General features: G+C 37.1%; 2 protein-coding genes across 2 annotated transcripts; one reads left to right on the forward strand and one right to left on the reverse strand.

The window, feature by feature from the left end:
- The first annotated feature begins 387 nt into the window (after window positions 1-387).
- Window positions 388-2,595, forward strand: LOC105057009 (transcription termination factor MTERF15, mitochondrial). Its single transcript, XM_010939433.4, has one exon. It carries the CDS (start codon window positions 581-583, stop codon window positions 1,958-1,960), a length of 1,380 nt encoding a protein of 459 aa, XP_010937735.1. The 5' UTR covers window positions 388-580; the 3' UTR covers window positions 1,961-2,595.
- Window positions 2,596-5,269: 2,674 nt separating this feature from the next.
- Window positions 5,270-18,069, reverse strand: LOC105057014 (ABC transporter B family member 25). The gene is made up of 17 exons (XM_010939445.3): window positions 17,766-18,069; window positions 17,506-17,556; window positions 17,364-17,399; window positions 17,207-17,281; window positions 13,520-13,644; window positions 12,604-12,703; window positions 12,338-12,509; window positions 11,313-11,431; window positions 8,333-8,443; window positions 8,105-8,249; window positions 7,766-7,898; window positions 7,591-7,666; window positions 7,407-7,472; window positions 7,154-7,261; window positions 6,199-6,306; window positions 5,921-6,118; window positions 5,270-5,650 (listed from the first exon to the last, which is right to left on the reverse strand). Exons 1-17 carry the CDS (start codon window positions 17,826-17,828, stop codon window positions 5,423-5,425), a joined length of 1,914 nt encoding a protein of 637 aa, XP_010937747.1. The 5' UTR covers window positions 17,829-18,069; the 3' UTR covers window positions 5,270-5,422.
- Between the last annotated feature and the right edge of the window lie 1,252 nt (window positions 18,070-19,321).

Consider the following 19,321-nt stretch of genomic DNA (forward strand, 5'->3'; position numbering starts at 1 on the left):
AAATTTCATTTCGATTCTAATTTTTGCTCTGATTCTGAACTAAATATTTTGAAATACCATTATTTCAGTTCTCATTCCCATCACTTCCGATTCTGGCCGCTAACTAAACACATGAATGTTAACAACCTGTCTAGCTAATGCATTGTGACATGCATGAAATTTTTAATCCTGCAGCTCTTTAGAGTACACATTTTTGCTTTTCTTTGCACAAGCGGGTGCTAGACAGCCATGCACCTAAGAATTTACAAAATAACAATACAAATTCAGACGAAGTGACTGTAGAATTTTAATGTAATTGCTTCTCTAGTTTGCAACGTCCGAGTCACGCTACCATGGAAAGTTCACTGATGGCAGTCCATTTATCATTCGCATGCATGAGATACGAGCTTCGCTCCGTCTCTCGCCACGGCGTGAGGCGGGGGGCAAAAAACTTAATTGGAGGATTTTTCTCCAAACTACCTACTATTTACTCGTACGAGAGAAGTTCCCTAGGGTAAGTACTAAAGATGGAATGCAATGCAAGTGAGCCGGGTCCGGACTCCGCACTAATTTTCCAAGCAAACCCTCTCTCCGCCTAGCCATGGCGATAGGGGTTTCATTCCGACGCCCTCTCCATCGCATCCTCTCCGATTTTCCTCAAATTCCATCATTTCCCCTTCAAAATATTCGATCTTTCTCCAAATCTACAGATGTCCCAAGAAGGATTCCAACGGAATCGCCCACGAATGGTCAGTTCTCACAACAGAGCTCCCTCGCCAGTATCCTGCGGAGGTACCGTTTTCCCCAACCTCAGCTGCACAAATTCATCCAAAAGAACCGATTTTTATTGAATTCTAGTCCTTCGGACATCGAGAAATGCATTGGGATTCTCCAATCCTTGGGCCTGCCCCAGAATTCTCTCCTATCGATCCTTTCCTCTTGCCCCAGGGCTCTGGAACTAGGGTTTCTGAGGAAGTGGCAGACGGGCTTCTCGGAATTAGGTTTTCCCACGGTTTCCTCTTCCCAAGTTCAGAAAGTTCTCGAACAATCCGGGAGGTTCCAGATTGAACCGGAAGAGCTCCATCGAAGTGTACAATTCATGAAAAATGTCGGCTTTAGTGGTGAAACGGTGAGCAAGGTTTTCGAGGAATTGCCTCTACCGTTGATGAGTAATTCTATTGACATTAGCCGTAAAGTTGACATCTTGAAGGGTGTTGGACTTAAGAGGGATGAGATTGATAAAGTCTGCTGCAAATTTCCAGGTTTCTTAGCGTTCAGTTTTGAGGGTAGGCTAAGGCTCTTGTTTGAAGAGTTATGGGATTTGGGTTTCACTAGAAATGAGATCAGAAAGGTACTACTTGATGATCCAAAGCTTCTTCTTGGCATGGAACGAGGAGAGCTCTCTCGATGCATTGAATTGCTGAATAGTTTGAAATGCAGGCCAGCAATCAAAGAGAGGATTCTAAGGGAGGGCCTTCTTAGAGCCGGGATCGATGTGAAGCTTAGAGTGGACTGCTTGTGCCAGCACGGTTTGATCCACAGAGATGCATTTAAGATTTTGTATGTAGAGCCTAGAGTGATCATATATGATTTGGAGGATACAGAGAAGAAAATCGAGTTTTTGCTACACAAGATTGGGCTTTGTGTTGAGTATCTAGTTGAATTTCCTGAGTATTTGGGAGTGAATCTTGAGAAACAGGTAATTCCACGTTACAATGTCATCAATTATCTGAGATCTAATGGCGGGCTTGGTTTTGAAGTGGGAATGAAGCATCTGGTAAAGCTTAGTAAACTTAAGTTTTACAACTTCTTTGTGAAACCATACCCAGAGTGCGAAAAGATCTTTGGGGGATTGGTAAGAGAAGTAGAAGCTAAACCACGGCATCCGACTGGATTGTGGAAGCTGTTTAAGCCACAAAAATTCTCCGATTCTAAAAAAGACATTAGGAACATGAAACAGTTCATGGACACTCTGGTTTAGTACTGATTTTACTGCCCATGTAAATGCTTCACAAACATATGAAATTTATGTGAAGCTAGGATACAATAATGACATTGCAACAGGAATGTTCAAAGGTGGGTATTGTGGAATTGAAGGTATCAACCTAACTGGCATTACTTAAAGTAGGCACTGAAAGTCTGAAATCTGCGGTTAAAATTTGTTAAGAGGAGTTGCTGTATGGTTTTTACGTGTTATGATGGGAAATGCTCGTGCAGTCAGCATTATGTCAATATGGACCATCAATCAAGAATAAGTTTTGACATTTTATAGAGGTCTGAAAGATGCTGAAGAACTCAATTGCCTCATTAAAAGGAATGAGAAAAGATCGCCTGCATGCCAGATATATATGTTTCTGCCTCTCCTGTCTATCCAAGATCTACATATCTTGCCTGAACCAGTGCATTAAAACAACTACCCGATTCTGATGAAGACATTCCCTTTGAGAGGGCCAAAACATCTTGAATATCAGAGACAATATTATCTTTGTATTTGAAGCTGTCTGTCAGATAAGCGACACATTATCATGCTTTTTCTATTGGAGAGGTGGCAGTTTGTGTTTTATCCTATTGATCCAATAGACATGGAGTTGCTTCTTGAAGGTTACTTCATCTCAATCATTATCTTTCAATGGGCATAGACTCTACACTTCTCCATTTTAATTAAAGCTAATTCATCGTTGGTATTAAAGCAACAGGTTTACTTATAATATTTAATAGAGATTGCTACACCTGGCATGTTTTTTCTATATGCCTTCCCCTATAGTTATTTCAGCCGAGGGATTGGAGCCTTATCAAAGAACTGGCTGTATATATATTCCAAGCTTGTGTGGTAGATCACAAAGGATCCTTATTTTGTGTACTGTGGAAGTTCTGGAGCGTGCAAGTATTCTAACCTCCCATCAGACTGCCAAGTAGTTTTGAACAGTTTTCCAACATATTTTAACGAGATCTTCCTTTTTGTTGTTTTACTAAAAAAAAGTCTGTTTTCATCTCGCATGCAATTCCTTGTGAAATCTTTCCCAGGGTGTCTGAGATTTCCAGGAAACTCATTAAGATCAACAATTTCATATCCTAATGTGAAAATTTGTATTGATGCAGCCTTTTTTCAATCCCTACTCAAGGTATGTGCCCCTTTGTTCCCAGCATGATGAAAACATAATCAAATTAAAAACAAGAAGCCAGGATGCAATGAAAACAACACTCACTAGAGCGATTAAAATTTAATCCTTACTTTTGCTGCTCCAAAATCACAATATTGACTCTTCCATTGAAGATTTCTAGTGCTAATAACTGCAGGTAATTTTAGTATTTTGGTTTTTGAGCAGACAGGGCATTGTCATCTCCTTGCAAGTTATTAGTTATATGAGTTGGATTACTTGACAGAATATAAATGGAGAACCATGCAGAGGAAAATATGGATCAGGGGGTTTCCTAATTTGCATTGTTGAGACTTTAAAAAAGGAAAATTGCACTATTTACCTTATCAGATCATGCATGTGCATTTTAAACTTAGGAGCAGCTCCAATTGCTTATACAGTTCAAGAGCAGCCAAAACATCTTTCCACTGAGATGCATACACAAAGTTCTGTTGAGTTTTATTCGAATTAGGAAAGTAGGCTGGGAGCAAAGGTAACCAAATAGCATGAAGCCATGAAAAAATGTTTAGTTGTTATGAATTCTTGGCTGGAGTGGCCAGTAATGATTCAACTAGTGAGATTTTTGCTGATAAAAAGTTTGTATGGACTATCTGATTGTTCTTATATCTATTTGAAAATAATCAATATATGCTTTTTCTAGCAAGCCTTGAGGCTTCACACTTGATGCCAAACGGGAGGGTAATTTGAGGCCTCTGGCCAGAGCTCTACTGTCTGAGCAGATATATTCAGTATTTTACATTTTATATCTTGTAGGCCCATTTTTTCCCGTCACATATGAAGAACTTTAATCCAATGGTTGAGAGAAGCAAGTAGAGCAATCAAAATATAATCCTAAACTCTATCATTCCATGATCACTGCCTTGACTCTTGCATCAGATTTTGTGATGCTGATCAACTCATTTTAGGACTTCGGTTTTCAGCTAAAAAACCTTTCCCCCTTTTTGATAAAAAGTGGCTAATACATCCCAGCCAAATTGTCAAACAAACATCATTTTCATCTTCTTGTACTTGATATGAGTTGCACATGAGACTGGAGAATCCACCCCAAGAGGAAAATAATCAACCACAAGGTTTTGTTGCTTGTACAATTGAGAATTTGAAGCAGTTGCATGACGTAGCTCATTAGATCATGGATGCTTTAAACTTAAAGAGCGAGCATTGAAGCTCATAGTTTGACAGCAGCACGAACAGGCTTCCACTGAGTCTAGAAAGGCATGCTGAATTCCATACAAAGGAGTAGGCTGAGTATTGAAGCAAAAATAGCAACAGTTTGATCAAAGACATGTCCCTTCTCCAAACTGACCAGTATCATTCAATCACTGCTGTTGTGATCGGCAAACAGTTAGACTGGAATGCCTGATTGTTCCGGTATCGATTTGTAAATAATCAATATATACCTGAAAATCTATATTTTTTTAAATAAATATTTTTAGATAATATTTAAATAAAAAAATAATTTATCTATATTATTTTATATATAAGAAAGTGACTCTGTTACACGTGTCCTTTTGCATTATTATTTTTTAAAATAAATTACTAAAATTAATTCATATTTCTCATCATACCTTTTATGATTTTTTAAATTAAAAAAATAAATTATCGAATTATTAAGCATCAAATGATGAAGACATTGAAAATAAAAAATGAGAATGAGATATTTTAGTAATAAAATTAAATATCTACTTTATTAGTTGATGAAAAAATAATTTATCCACCTTCTAAAGTGGATGAGATTTTTCTTAATTTCATGGATAAATGCTATCCATGAAAAATAATTTATTCATCTTCAAAAATATGTGAATATGAATAATTTATCAATGAAAAAATTGATCAATTTTTTTATGATATTTACCTATAAAAGAATAGAAGAATAGGCTCTTAAGCTTCACAGTTGATGTCAAATAGTCTAGAGTACAATCTGAGGCATCTAGCTAGAACTCTACCCTACGAGCACATAAGATACCTTGTATTTACATTTTTAACCTGCTATAAGAGACTTAGCACAATTCTCGAGAATGTTCCAGTCTAGTTGTCAATCATTGGTGGACATTCCAGTTGAAAGTTGGGCAATGGGTTTGGTTGAGAAAATGCAGCAGAAGGCAGGTTCAAAAGCAGTGTAGCACAAAAAAAAATCGTCCAACGGTAAACCTGAGGCACTATTACATTGATATGTGCCACAGTACAGATTTCTTAAGCGTATACGGTTACTGTATAACGCATGTTGCTTAACAAATTATGTTTATTGTTTTGATGTTTGATAAGGCATGGACAAACCAAGTTGGTCGTTAATTCTGCTCATCAGTTGCTTCACTAGATTCATATCTAGGCCCCTGCAGTTGCCTCCTCACCAGTGCAGTATAGATGCCATTTTTACTCAGAAGTTCGTGGTGAGAACCACTTTCGGCTATCTGACCATCAGAAATGACAGCCACAGTGTCTGCACTCTTGACAGTCGAGAGCCTGTGTGCTATGACAAGAACAGTCCTTCCCTTCATTAGAGAATCCATCGCATCCTGTATCGTGTAGATGTACTCAATTAGTAAAAACAGATAAATGTCAGGAGAACAACACAGAAAAATCAATCAGTAGCTCTTTCCTAGGCTTTTCATCGTATCCAGAAACCATGATAAACAAAAAAATGCCCAAGCCACGGCTCAGAAAATTCCAGGTAACAAGAGATGTGATACTTAAAGGAAATATAAATCAAAATAATGCTCCAAGTATTCCGGAAACAGCAGTCCTCTTTTTCAGAGAACAGTAACCAAAATAATTTATAAATATACCTGAACCAGATATTCACTTTCTGCATCCAATGCACTTGTAGCTTCATCCAAGAGAAGAACCCGTGGATTCATCAGTAAAGCTCTTGCAATGGCTATTCTCTGTTTCTGGCCACCAGAAAGTCTTATCCCTCGTTCCCCAACATGGGTCATATATTGTTCAGGAAATTTAGATACAAATTCGTGTGCATTTGCCATTTTCTGCGGTTGCAGATTAAGACTAGAATTAGCAACACGTGATTCAGAACAATTATTGCTTGAGGAAGGATTTTAAGACTTACGGCAACATTTTCGATGTCAGTACTGCTGGCTTTGCCATCAAATCCGTATGCTATATTTTCTTCAACGGAGCAGTTAAAAAGGACAGGTTCCTGGCTAACAATGCTAACCTGCATTTTTAAAATTATTAAAAAAATATTGAGCAAAATCTGCAAAAAAACTATGATTCTCAATTTTATATTTTAATAGCAATAAAGTCTGGAAAATGCAATGGTGATGCAAGTGGTAGATCTATTTTTTGCTTGAGCATACAGTTTGAAACAGAGAGAGAGTATTGTTAAAAGTGGTTACCGACTTGCAGTTGAACGACAAAAGGATAAATCAGCATTTTTTATGTTATATTTTTTCTTTGCCTGAATTTATTCTGATTGACAATAACAGCTACAAACTACTGCAACAATTATGTGGGCATGCAAGCAATCTCCACTTGAATAAAGCAATCCACTAGCATGTCAGTGGTTCTCTTTATATAATTGCAAAATACTAGTATCTCTACTTGAAGAATCGGCAAAATTCATGATTCATTGATAACTTTGGCAGCATCAAAATATATACTAGCTCTCTTTATTGTCGGTGACTGTGACCATATTGGAGAAGCAATAATGATATTGATATCTGATTTTCCTTGTGGTTTCTGGTATTTAAATCCAATAGAACTTTAGTTTCTGTGCCTTCTTTGTTTGTTTGTCTTTTTAGTACTTTTTCATGCATATGCCCATATACAAACTTATAAATGTCATGATCGTAATTCTTATGTCTGATAGACTCTTAGGTTATTATCACAGATCACTAAACATCTATGTTAATGCATTGCATTATTTAGAGCTGCATATGTGCGTCTCCAACTCAGAAACTTGATATGTGAAAGGTGGGATGATCTCCTTGTGTATCTATGCAAATGAATCTTAAGATGTTCAGGAAGTTTGGTGACAATACAACAAATACCATGTCAAGTACCTGTCTGTGTAGATGCTTGTGTGATATTTCTACCAATGGAACTCCGTTTAGTAAGATCTTTCCCTTTAGAGGGTCATAGAACCGTTCAATCAAATTTGCTATCGTAGTCTGCAAGTTCCATGCAACTAGAATGAGCAGTGAATATCCTACAATTCAACTTAAAAAAAAAAAAAATTGCAAAAGCTAAGCTAACTCCTTTGGCAGGATCCAATTACTAGAGAGACAAATTCTGCTAGTTTGTAAAAGAATTTACTTTTCCACCACCACTTGGCCCAACAAGGGCAACCTTTGAGCCAGGCCTCAACTTTAATGTAATTCCCTGCAATTTAAAAAGTAATTCATCAAATTGAATTGCATGAGAAATCAAGATCAATTAAGAAATGAAAGTTAATAGAACTTCTATTTGGATTGTGTTTTAAAAACAACACATAAGATACCTTAAGCACCATATGAGTGGGGCGAGAAGGATAAGCAAACCAGACATCATCCAGCTCAACATCTCCATCTTGGTCACTACCACCAATCCACATTATAAATGAAAACATCAATAGCCACCAAAGTAGCTTAAATATTGTCAGTGTCAGAATGTACTGGTTTATATGGATAACCAACCCAAGGGGGCATGTATCTCCTGATTTTGGCATGGAGGATACACGATCAAGAAGCTGAAAAACTCGTCGGCTTGCACCTGCAGCTTTCATCATTGTTGTATATAATCCAGATAGAGAAGACACTGACGAACCAACTGCAGTTGGACAAGAAAAAATAAAAAGAATCATCTCCATCTTACATCAAAAGTTAAGTAACTTTGCCCAAAAAAAAAAAAAAAAAATTGTGGTTCAGATGCATATATCTTCATTGCCAGTGATGTCTCAGAAGATAACTAAACAATTATCGGATCTTGTTTAAAGCTAAACAACTTGAAGCACATTTAAAGCCTTCAAGAATTACCTGTAAGGCTGTAAAGAATGAATGATGTAAGAGCACCAGTAGTCATAGACCCAGTGATGGTCAGGTTAGCTCCATAAATCACTACAGTGACAACCGACAATGTTGATGCTGCATTGAGTCCTCCAGAAAAAAGACCAACAACTTTCTGGGGCAAAAGTGATTAACAGTTCAGCAGTCAACAAATTATCTCATATGCATACAACAACTGCGAACCAGAAAGGAACTCACAGCCTGTTTGAGACCTAGCTTCAATGTTTCATCTACTTTCTCAGAGTAGCGTGAAATTTCATAATCCTCTTGAGCAAAGGACCTGACTGTGCGTATGGCTCCAAAAGATTCCTGAATTGGAAATTCACTTTTCAGATTGTGACTTCATTTGTCATATGACCTGCTGAAGTATGTAAAAGTATACAGCCAACGGATCGGCTTAATGGAATCAGAATAAACAAATTAAGTTTCAATTTTAAGATCTGCTTCATCCCCAGTGTGTTTCAATGTCCATAACTCACTTAGTACCTTATACGATTCAATCATCATAACTGGAACATGTTAGGAAAAACTCAAAAATGATAAATTGTGTATTGAAAGCAAAAACACACACAGAGAGCGAGAGAGAGAGAAAGAGAGATTATGTTTGAAAATCTAACCAAAAAAATAAAAATAGCAATTATAAAGCTGGAAAATAACAAAATTTGAATATTAAAAAAACAAAATTTTAAAAAAATAGAAAATGATGATGAGAAAATATATAAATTTAGGTATGAATACATGCACCTGCGTCAATTTTTAATTTTCTATTGCAAATATGGCATACATATAAACACCTATCTAACATATATGGTGCAAAAGACGCAAAATCCAGCACATGAGGGTGGCCTTTGAGGTTTCTCACATGGTTTCTTTTCTTTCTTCAATTTTTCATTGTTATTAGATTCCCGAAGCTTCTATTACGTGAAGGCTTTCTAATGTGATGGGGGCCACATGGCTGGGAGAAAACAATACTACAAGATGCTAATTAGCTTGTTGATAAAGTATCATGGTGGTTGTACCAAAGACAAACAGACCCATCTTTGACAAGGTTGGGTAAGTTCAATTGGGAAAGGGTTATTCCATGTTAGGGCTGGAAATTGCCCATGGCCCCAAAAAAAAAAAAAAATCATATATTTATATAATGTGCATTACATGGCACAGAACCTTGCAACAAATTTCTTGTTGTTAATCATGTAATAATGATAATGACATTCTGCAGAAGATCTATGGACAAAAGTGAACCTCATGTTGTACAGCATTCAATGCTTTTAATCAAGCTTTCACCATACTAGTTGGTATTGTACTGTACCAATACTGAACCAATATAAAGTTTCATACTATACCAACACTCAGTATGCCTCACTATCTTCTATCGAACCACATACCAACACTTGCAATAGGATGGTATTGGTATGGGGTCCGGTACCGAGACAACAATCCTTACCTTTAATGGCTTGGAAATTTGGCATGCAGGGCCATGTAAAAAAGGTGATTCCATATGTGCTTCCTTGTGATGAATGGGTCCCAGTTGGATGACTTATGGTCAAATGATTGTGTTTTTATTGAACCCTCCATCTTCACAGATCAAGTTTGATTCGCAACAGATGAGGCACTGACTGGTATGACATTTTGTTAAACCTTGCTATAAGCCTATAACTTTGTGCCTGTGTGTAAAAGAGAGATTGTTTGATCCACCAGGAAGATCGGTAGACATATCAATAAGCACCCACAGAAACCAGTCATTCTGCACATTGGATTTAGAATCAGAAAAACTCTTTCAATTATCATGCATGGAGCCTGCACAGGAGATGCTAGAAGGTAGTGGAACAGTCTTGCTGATTCCATTTTCACTGATACCAAATAGGGCTCTTAACATGGTTTCATGCAGTGTAATGGGATATGGCTGTTTCTTTCTTGGTGTCAACTGACCAACTCTATAAACAAGTACAACAATTTTTATTATTTACTGACACAATGGAATTGATTAAGTTTGAATTGTATTATAATTTTAAAATCAGAATTGCGTTCATCATTAAATTCCAAATGAAAACCATAGGATCGGTTACAACATCCAAAGATTTATGGTTCAACCATCTTTTCCTTCCTTTTGCTTCTTCTGTTCCATTTATTTTATGATTCAACCATTCTTTTCCTTTGTCTTTCTTCTTCCTTTCATTCCATCTCTTCTTCTTCCACACCACCACCCCGGATTAAGTGGGATGACCCACACATACGCAAGAGTAGCTGCCTAGGTTTAGGAGCTAAGTGGTTCAAACCTGCCTAGGGGATGACCAGCTAGAATGTGGGTAGCATACTGGAAAAACAATGCCAAGGCAGCCACCCATGGAGATTACTTTTTTGCATACTGGATATGAAAACTAAAGGTTTCTTAATTATTATGTGTCATGCCTGTGCAAAAGATGCTTGGTCATAATGGAATAGCCCTGTTAATATTTTTGGCATTGCTATTAAAACACAGTACTTGACATGGTTTCTTGACATTGAGAAATAGACCCTATGCAGGTCATGCATGGTAACATGATACTGCAGTTGGTTTCTCAGTGTCAAAGTTCCACGTTCAGAAGACTGTTTCTCCAACATTTAGTTTAGTAGACAAAGATATCTATCTTTGGGCTCTTCACATTATCCATGTCCAACACTTTTATGTGTGCTGTCATCTGAAATCCTAGTCAAATTAGACCATACAACTGGTCAGAAGGAATCAACTTGAGTTTGCTTGAAACAAGATTAAATTGATTTATATACTAAATCAAGGATCTTGATTAGGAATACATGACTGATTATTAAACTATAAATCCCTATCCATTGAGATATAGAGCAAACAAAAATACCTAGGCTAGATGAATCTGACAGGTAACTCTAAAATTCACTCTCAGTCACTATCCTAAATGGAATAGAGAGAACAAATAATGACATTGAAAAACGGTTTCACTGTGGGTTCCAGTTCCAAGTGAAAAGTTTCACAGAGATAATATTTGCCAGACAAAATAATTATAACTTTATAATTCAAAGTGGAGCATCTCCTTTGTATTATCGATCAATTAATCCCGCAGATATGCAGCAGTAAGAGAAATGGGCTAATATTATTTTATGACTGTCTTTCAACATATCCATAAATATATATTTAGAAGTTACTAGCATGGTTCAACAAACAAACCTCCGCTATTGATGAAGCTACAGCTGCTGCAGCTTGAGTTTTATGAGAAAGTTCACGAAGAAAACGCCCAAACTTACGCACAGCAACAGATATAGCCGGCACAATAACAAATGCCAACACTGTTCAAAAGGAACATCATCAGAGATTTTTATTCATGTTATTAACTATGAGATGAGTCATATTTACAAATCAAAAAATTATTATTTAAGATATACAGAGACAGAATTCATATAGTGCTTATCAGAATATGGAGTGAGGAACTTGAAATTCAACAAAACCAGTAGCTAAGACAGAAAGAAAAAGAAAAAGCACTACTACTACTTCTATGACATAACAATACTCAATTGTGTAATATAATATTCATTTTACATCCGTACATCTAGAACAAATTCATTCTTACCATTTATTTTACATTTTCAAATTTTTAATTAATTTGTACAGCTTATTAAATGGAGAAAGCCAATATACTATGTCATCAACACATGCTAATCAGGAACATGAACACCAAAGAGGAATCATACGAGCCAATGCCCATAAAGGACTCCATTCTCTACACTTGATTGTTGATACCATAGTGCATCCAGCTTTTCGCAGGACAAAGGAGCTTTCCCTATTCTAAGCCAGTATCATTCTACTTAATATGTAGCACAAATATGTTATCTTCTGTAAATTTCCCAGTTATTTGCAGTTCAGTTCACGAATCAAACATGCTCTGCCAAAATGTCATATTTTGTTAGCTTTTTTATATATATTTTAGCATGCTTTTCAGATGAGCAGAATAACATATTTAATCCTTGGAAAACTCAACTATTTAACTACCTAGATCAAATATGTATTGGCTACTTCCAAAAAGGTTAACTAATAAGTTTCCTACCTGCAGTGTCATAATCTAAAGGATGTTAAACCCCTGCAGTATATCAAAGAACAATCGCATCTCACCACTACCACAAGAATCTTAATCATGAACCATGAAACTCGCATATTAAATAGCATTTCACAGGTCTCCAGAAGAAATTAAAACTTACATGTTAATTTCCATGACGTTGAGAACATAAAACAAAGACCAATAACAGTGGTAGCAATATTACGCAAGGCCTCCGACAGATTGGTTGTTGCTGCATTTTTTATAATTTGTGTATCTTCAGATAGTCTACTTAGGAGCTCCCCTGTTCGGGTCACATCATAAAATGCTATTTCCTGTCAAACATTTTCAAAATGTTGATGAAGAAATTATGCATTTGGATTGCAGTAATAAAATGGCATAAAATATGAACTAAGATTTAAGACTCACTTGATTTATTAGATGACTAAACAAGTCTTTTCTCAATCGAGCAACCACCCTTTCACTGGCAGAATTAAACAACCATGCCCGTAGTGCAGTGCAGATTGATCTAAACCAACAAAACAACATGTTAATCTAATAAATGTCACAACATTATAGCCTTTATTCATTTCCATACAGTAACAGCAGTAGAAATGGGCCGCCATAGTATAGGTCAGTTAACACCATATTTTTACTGGTTTCCCTCAAATTCTATTGCTCAACTCTTGAATAAATAAAAGGGAAACTCCGGTACTCTTTCATTCTGCAAATTAATGATAAAAAATTTAAACTAAAATTGACTGCAATTTTATGGTCATCTCATATCTTTAAAGCTTGAAACACCAGTAAGCATAGTTGATTTCTCTGTGCTGCACATTAAACTAACATGACAGGTTTCAAAGTTTTCTGCCTTTGTCCATCATCAGCATCCTCACAGAAAATCAAGATTTAGCAGGTTAGAATTGATTTAAAATATATATAATTATGTCTGAAGGCATGTTTGAGGGGGAGGAGGAGATGGATAAATAGGGCATGTTTGAGGGGGAGGAGGGGGGAGAGAGAGGGGGGGGGAGGAGAGATCTACAATCTTTTCTACACAGACAATGTTTCCAAATAAGCAAAGCTAGCATTAGGCAGATATGAACAGGCTAGCTTAGATCTGCCGCATAGATGCTATTCAAAAGGAGGGGTTTTGCCAATGTGACATTCAAAGAGGAACTTAGATGGTGACAATTGATGATTTGTTGTGAATATTGAATTACAAAAATGAATAGTGCTAAGGTAAAAAGCAGATTAGATGAAGGTAAATGCAACTGAAGTTTGCAATGTGCAACAATTATTTGCATCAAGAATTACAAAGCAAACATTTCATTATTAAATATACCCTATGACAACGATCAGCACAATGTCTAATATGGTATCCTTGACAGCATCTAAAGCTTCAGCTTGTTGTTCAGGTTCTCGGACATCTCTTGATACAATGTCTATAATCTTTCCACCATACTTTGGCTGCAATGTGCAAAAGAAAATTCTTAAGAAATGTTACAAGACATGATTCTTAATATAAAGCAAGATATGAAATGTAGAATGTGTTACTTTCAAATCAAAAGAATCTGCTAGTGCTGCTAATTATTCCCTTAGGACCTCATCCTTTATTTAGCAAAATGATGAAACATATAATGTTTGAAATCCAAGATATCTAGGCAGCATATGAACAAGTATATAAAAGGAAATGATACAATATTAACTTATGGAGGGTCCTACAATATCTTCTTTCTGCCTTATTCCATATTTCTTTTTCTTGCAGTGAAAGTTATTGGTGTTCTCTGGATAAACATAGTGGCAGGGTTTTCTGAACCATCCCGAACTAGACGGTTCAAGCCATGTCAAACTATACCAGTGGAAAACCGATCCGATTCCGACATAGAAAACGGCACGGCGGCCATCTCGGAGGGAGAAAAAAGAGAGGAAGAGGGGGGGGAGAAAGAGAGGGAGAGGAAACATCCGAGCTCTTGCCGAGCTCAGCAAGGGCAAAGAGAGGAGGGAAGGACAGAAGGAAAGAGAGGGGAAGATCCTCATTACAAGTATCTGGAGGCTGTCGAAAGTCTCCGGATGGACGGTGATGCCACCGCGACATCTCTGACGGTTGGCAAGCGAGCGGCTAGGGCGGTCGAGGCCGAAGAAGCGAGGAGGGTCTCCACCCTCCTCCGTTGCAGTTGCCAACTTCGTGCGATAAAACTGAAAAAATACAGAACAGAGATGAACCTCTGTTCCACAGTGAAGACCCTCCTTGGCTCCTCTGGCCACGACCACCCTCGCCACTTGCTCGCCAGCCATCGGAGATATTGCGGCGGTGCCGTACAGCTAGAGACTTTCGACGGCCTCCAGACACCAGGTAAGAAGGACTCCCTTCTCTCTCCTTCGGTCCTTCCCTCCCTCTACCCTTACCAAGCTTGGCAAGAGCTTGGATGGCCTCTAACTGCCGCCAGAGGGCCTCTCTTCCTCTCCCTCTCCTTCTCCCCCCTCCCTCCCTCTCTTTTTCTTTCCCTCTTTCTTCTCCCTCTCTCCTTCTCTGTCCTATCGGTTCGGCACAGCACAGATAGGTACGAAACCATACCAAACCATATCACCGGCTCGCCGACTGGCACGGCATCCGGCTTCGGTTCAACGGCCCTTGCATAGTGGCATTATCGGAGTTACAACAATGTTAGAAATAAGTACTCCAGTTAATGTGTATAATAATAGCTCATTCTTGTATTCTCCTTTATAAGCAGACCTTTAAAGAGAAACCATGCTAGACAGTTCCTGTTAGCAAGGAGATTCTTCTCTGAGATTATTTTTCTTTTAATTTTAGCAGCCTTCAGCCATTCTGCCCCTGCTTCTTCCAAACTCAACCCCCACCACCCACCCTCTCATCCTCTAGGTCCCATTTCGTGCCTGCCCACTTCTCTCCAAAGGTCATGGCAAGCTTTTCCACTGCAAATCCCACTCCCAAAACCTGGAAATGACTGTCCCACTGAAAAATAGCCCTATTTCCCTCCATTTCTGGTCCCACTCTCCAATCCAATCTTCATCCCTTGGAATTCTCCTATTTTGAAGGAGATTATCATTCTTTGTTAAATCATATTTCTTAAAAAATAAATTAGGGTTTTTTAAATCCTAGCTAATCTCCTTCTCTCAATGTTTTTTTGTCTTGCTGGACCCTATATAGGCATCTTACTAATATGGATATGCACAATCTGGTACACTCCATACCAATACATGGTACAAAGTTGGATTCAATACAACACCTGCACCATGTGGAGGCATGAGGATGTAACAAGCTATGGTATTGTACTAGCGCCTCACCTCACAAGTACTATACCAGGTTGATATGGTATGCCATGTACCCACTAGTATGGGTTGGTCATCAAAATACTATTGCTATATAACTAACCCAAATTGATTAATACCACTCTTATATTGAATACATACATACATACATATACTCTGCATGGTTCATTTCTTACTCCTAAGGAAGAGAAAAAGGAATAGAGATACAAAACAACTTGCATGAATAACAGAAAAGACTTTCATTGGATCGGGGGATCCTTACAAAATTTCACCCCTCACACAGGTTGACAACATTGCAAGAATAACCATTTTACAATCAGAGCAAAAGATCCTACAATGTTGTGGCCGGATCTAGTCTCATTATAAATGCATTTTTGTTAAGTAAACTACACTCCCATATCAGTAAATGACTATAGATAGGTATATAGACTTGAATAATTAGTATATCAAATTTCTCACAAAAGAAAAGATTGATGGGGCCATTTATCAAGTCTCCTCATCAAATGAACCATCTGCATGCATAAATAACATCTCACATGGGTTAATTTTAAATGTCCTCTCACCTCCCTCAGCTTTCATCTGATGAGTACCTCCTCCCTGACCCCTGTTCAATCACATGCATTGGTTGCTCACCCCTTTCGCAAACAATTCTTAACCATACGAGTCAGGTAACTAATAGCTCATGGTTGTTAGCCTCTAAATACCTCACCACAGTAGCAAGAGTCATGGCTTCAGCAAGTCCCATAATATCTTGCAGTACAAGTCATGCATTTGCCCACCCTAAACAACCAGGAAATAAAACTGCTGCATTCCTGACCATTATCTTGAGCACATAGTAGTGCAACAAAATCTTTAATCCATTTAATTGAGCAAATAGCACATGAAAATCTTTGAGCCAACTACTAGCAGGATAAGCAGCATCATGAACATTGCAGTAGCATCCTAGCGGAATGAATGGAAAGTAGGTGAGAGCAATAGAGTTCTGAAATTGATTAAAACATAGAAGTGAATTTATGGCATAGGAAAATACCCTAGTGCTATCTGTTGTTTGATTATGTGGATCAGGTATGCTCAAGAGTAAAGGGTTGATTATCATGCAGATCATATCACAGCCAGTATCTTGCTAACCTATCCAACAATAGGTCCAATATTCTAATTTTAACTTTTAATTTGCAAATTATCTGGATTTAGTTTACCTTTCAATGTCATCTATAGCATAAATCCTCAAAAACTGGCATTTCCTTTCCTTTTTTGTCTAATTTCAACTCTAGCCAAGCCCTTGTCAACGAGATCCTCTATCTTCTTGAAATATATTCACACACACACATACATACATACATATCACATGTGCGGGCATGCACACATAAAGACATAAATGAAGCACAGGGCTTGCATCAATTTGTAAGGGAAGTAATAGCATTACTAGTTGTAGCTAAAGCTGATGGCTTTAAAGATAGAAATTACACATAATAAAATGACACATGTTACATACATACATATCACATGTGCGGGCATGCACACATAAAGACATAAATGAAGCACAGGGCTTGCATCAATTTGTAAGGGAAGTAATAGCATTACTAGTTGTAGCTAAAGCTGATGGCTTTAAAGATAGAAATTACACATAATAAAATGACACATGTTGCATTTCTTTGTCCGTAAAAAAATAATAGATACATCACAAAGAATTTTAATTGAAAAACAAACGCACAAACATCAGCATAAAAGGAATACCTACAATCAAAATATTGGTTGTAGATGCTATCAACAATGCTATCGTGGCCAAAACCAGCTTCCCTGCATCAGGTTTTGCCTGCAAGTATATGATAAATCAATGAGCTACGGGATATGGTAATCTTTTAAAAGAAAGAGCAAAGACCAAACTTTCAGCTTACCAGCCGTAAAACTCTACAAAATCCAACATTCGCCGGCTGCCGTTTGCATTGCAACAGACTTAGTATAATTTTCATCAAGTAGGTATGAAGCAAAGCACAAGAAAACGAAGAGCAAACAGAAGTAGTTGGGAATAAAAAGCACCTGAACAGCATCACCATGCTCAAGATCTGAGATCGCACCGCTGGGTGGTTCCTATAGAACGTAACTTCATTAGTATTGATTGACATATAAATCCTTCACTTATCAAGGCAAAAATGATGCAGTTATCAAATAAACATGAACATAAAGCAAAGAGGGCAGTCGGAGAAAGAGAAACAGATATCAAGACACCCAAAAACCACCAATAATTCCCCAAAAAACAAAGGAAACAACGAAACAACAGACCAGGACACTAGTTTTACCTCGTGGTTCAACAAAGGGACTCTATTGCTCGCCGCGGTCTTGATTCTTAGGTTCTTTCCCATCGAAAGCCTTCTCGTCTCCTCCCAAACCCAATGCTCTTCCTCTTCTCTCCTCTGGCCACACGGGTTGGAGGAGTGGAGGCTAGCTACAATTCTGGATCCACACAGCTGTTGACCTGGAGTCCGAGAAGAATCTTGGCCAAAGATTTATAAATGTTTTTGTAGGGACCTCGATTAAGAAGAGGCCGGGAGTGGAATCCAGGTTACATCCTGGGGAGTGAGGAAACGGCCAAAGAGGGGAATTGGGAATTGGATTCCAAGAGGGCGCAAAGTTCCAACAACAGACACTCGCAAACCTAACCAACCGACTCAGCTCAAGTCCACGCTACTTTTTGATTTTTTTTTCAGTAATCTCACGCTACTTTTTGATATTCCAATTTATTGTGACCACCCGTGCCTCCTCCGCCACCAGAAATCTATCTTTATTTATTTATTATATCAATATAAAGCTAATCTAACACCCTCTATGATTTCAAGGAAAATTAAAACTTATAAAAATTATGAATATTGATTTTTTTTTTTTTTCCTTCCTCTTGATTCGAGAAGAGAAAATCTTTGAGAGAATAATAGACTCTCTAAAAGATCTGATTGTTTTTCTTTTCAAAGTCTAACAGTTTTGAGAGAAAATGACACGAAGGAAAAAAATTTGACATAACTTAATCATTAATTATTATTTTTATAATATTTTTACATCAGCTAAACATGAAAAGATATTTGATTTTCATGTTGTTCTTCTTTTTCTTTCATCCCTTTTAGTTTCTTGAAAATTAAACATAGTCCGCCTCTTATAATTTAGACAAATATAAATTGATCTTTTTGTCTAAGATGATATTAATTAAGATTTTAAAATTATTTATTTACAAAAATAAAAATTTAACTAAAACATAATAATAATTTTAATAACACTGGTTAGTGAAATTTTAAAATATAAATTGATATTTTGATATCTCAATTTCAATATAAGCCAAATATGAAATATCTTGATATTTTCAAATCTTTCCACCTTCCATCTCAACTAAGATAAATCAGTACCCTTATTTAACTTTTTTTTTTGTTTTTTTGAGTCTAATAACACTTATAACCTAATTTCATCAAATTATTAAAAGTACTTACGTTTAGTAGCTCATTAATTAGCATAAATAGATTCAAGACATTTAGAAATGGGTTGGTGATAATAAGGGGAAAGACTAGTGTTGCATAAAAGAATTTGGTAAGCATATAAACATAACCATTGTTGGATCCATATACATATATATAGTTTACTTTGATTTATAAAGATACACACACACATATTTATCAAGACTGTCCATGAGTCGGATTGACCTATGACCTGACCCAGTCTGACCTACTTTAGACCCAATCCAATCCATTTTAAAAGATCCATGGGACCTAGTCGGATTCTAAAATTAGACCTATTTAATTTTTCATGTTGGACTTGTATTTATCTGATCCGATCTGATCCGATCCAAATTCAGTATTGGATCGAATATATAAAT

This window comes from Elaeis guineensis, chromosome 2 (assembly GCF_000442705.2).
Source record: "Elaeis guineensis isolate ETL-2024a chromosome 2, EG11, whole genome shotgun sequence".
Classification (NCBI taxonomy): domain Eukaryota; kingdom Viridiplantae; phylum Streptophyta; class Magnoliopsida; order Arecales; family Arecaceae; genus Elaeis; species Elaeis guineensis.

What these genes read in the sequence shown, in the direction of transcription:
- LOC105057014 (XM_010939445.3), bottom strand. Translation starts at nt 17,828, where the DNA reads ATGGGAAAGAACCTAAGAATCAAGACCGCGGCGAGCAATAGAGTCCCT. An exon ending in CCACTCATATGGTGCTTAAG is followed by an intron (nt 7,473 to 7,590) that starts GTATCTTATGTG and finishes TTTAAATTGCAG; the next exon opens with GGAATTACATTAAAGTTGAG. An exon ending in AAAGTGAATATCTGGTTCAG is followed by an intron (nt 5,651 to 5,920) that starts GTATATTTATAA and finishes TACACGATACAG; the next exon opens with GATGCGATGGATTCTCTAAT.
- LOC105057009 (XM_010939433.4), top strand. Translation starts at nt 581, where the DNA reads ATGGCGATAGGGGTTTCATTCCGACGCCCTCTCCATCGCATCCTCTCC.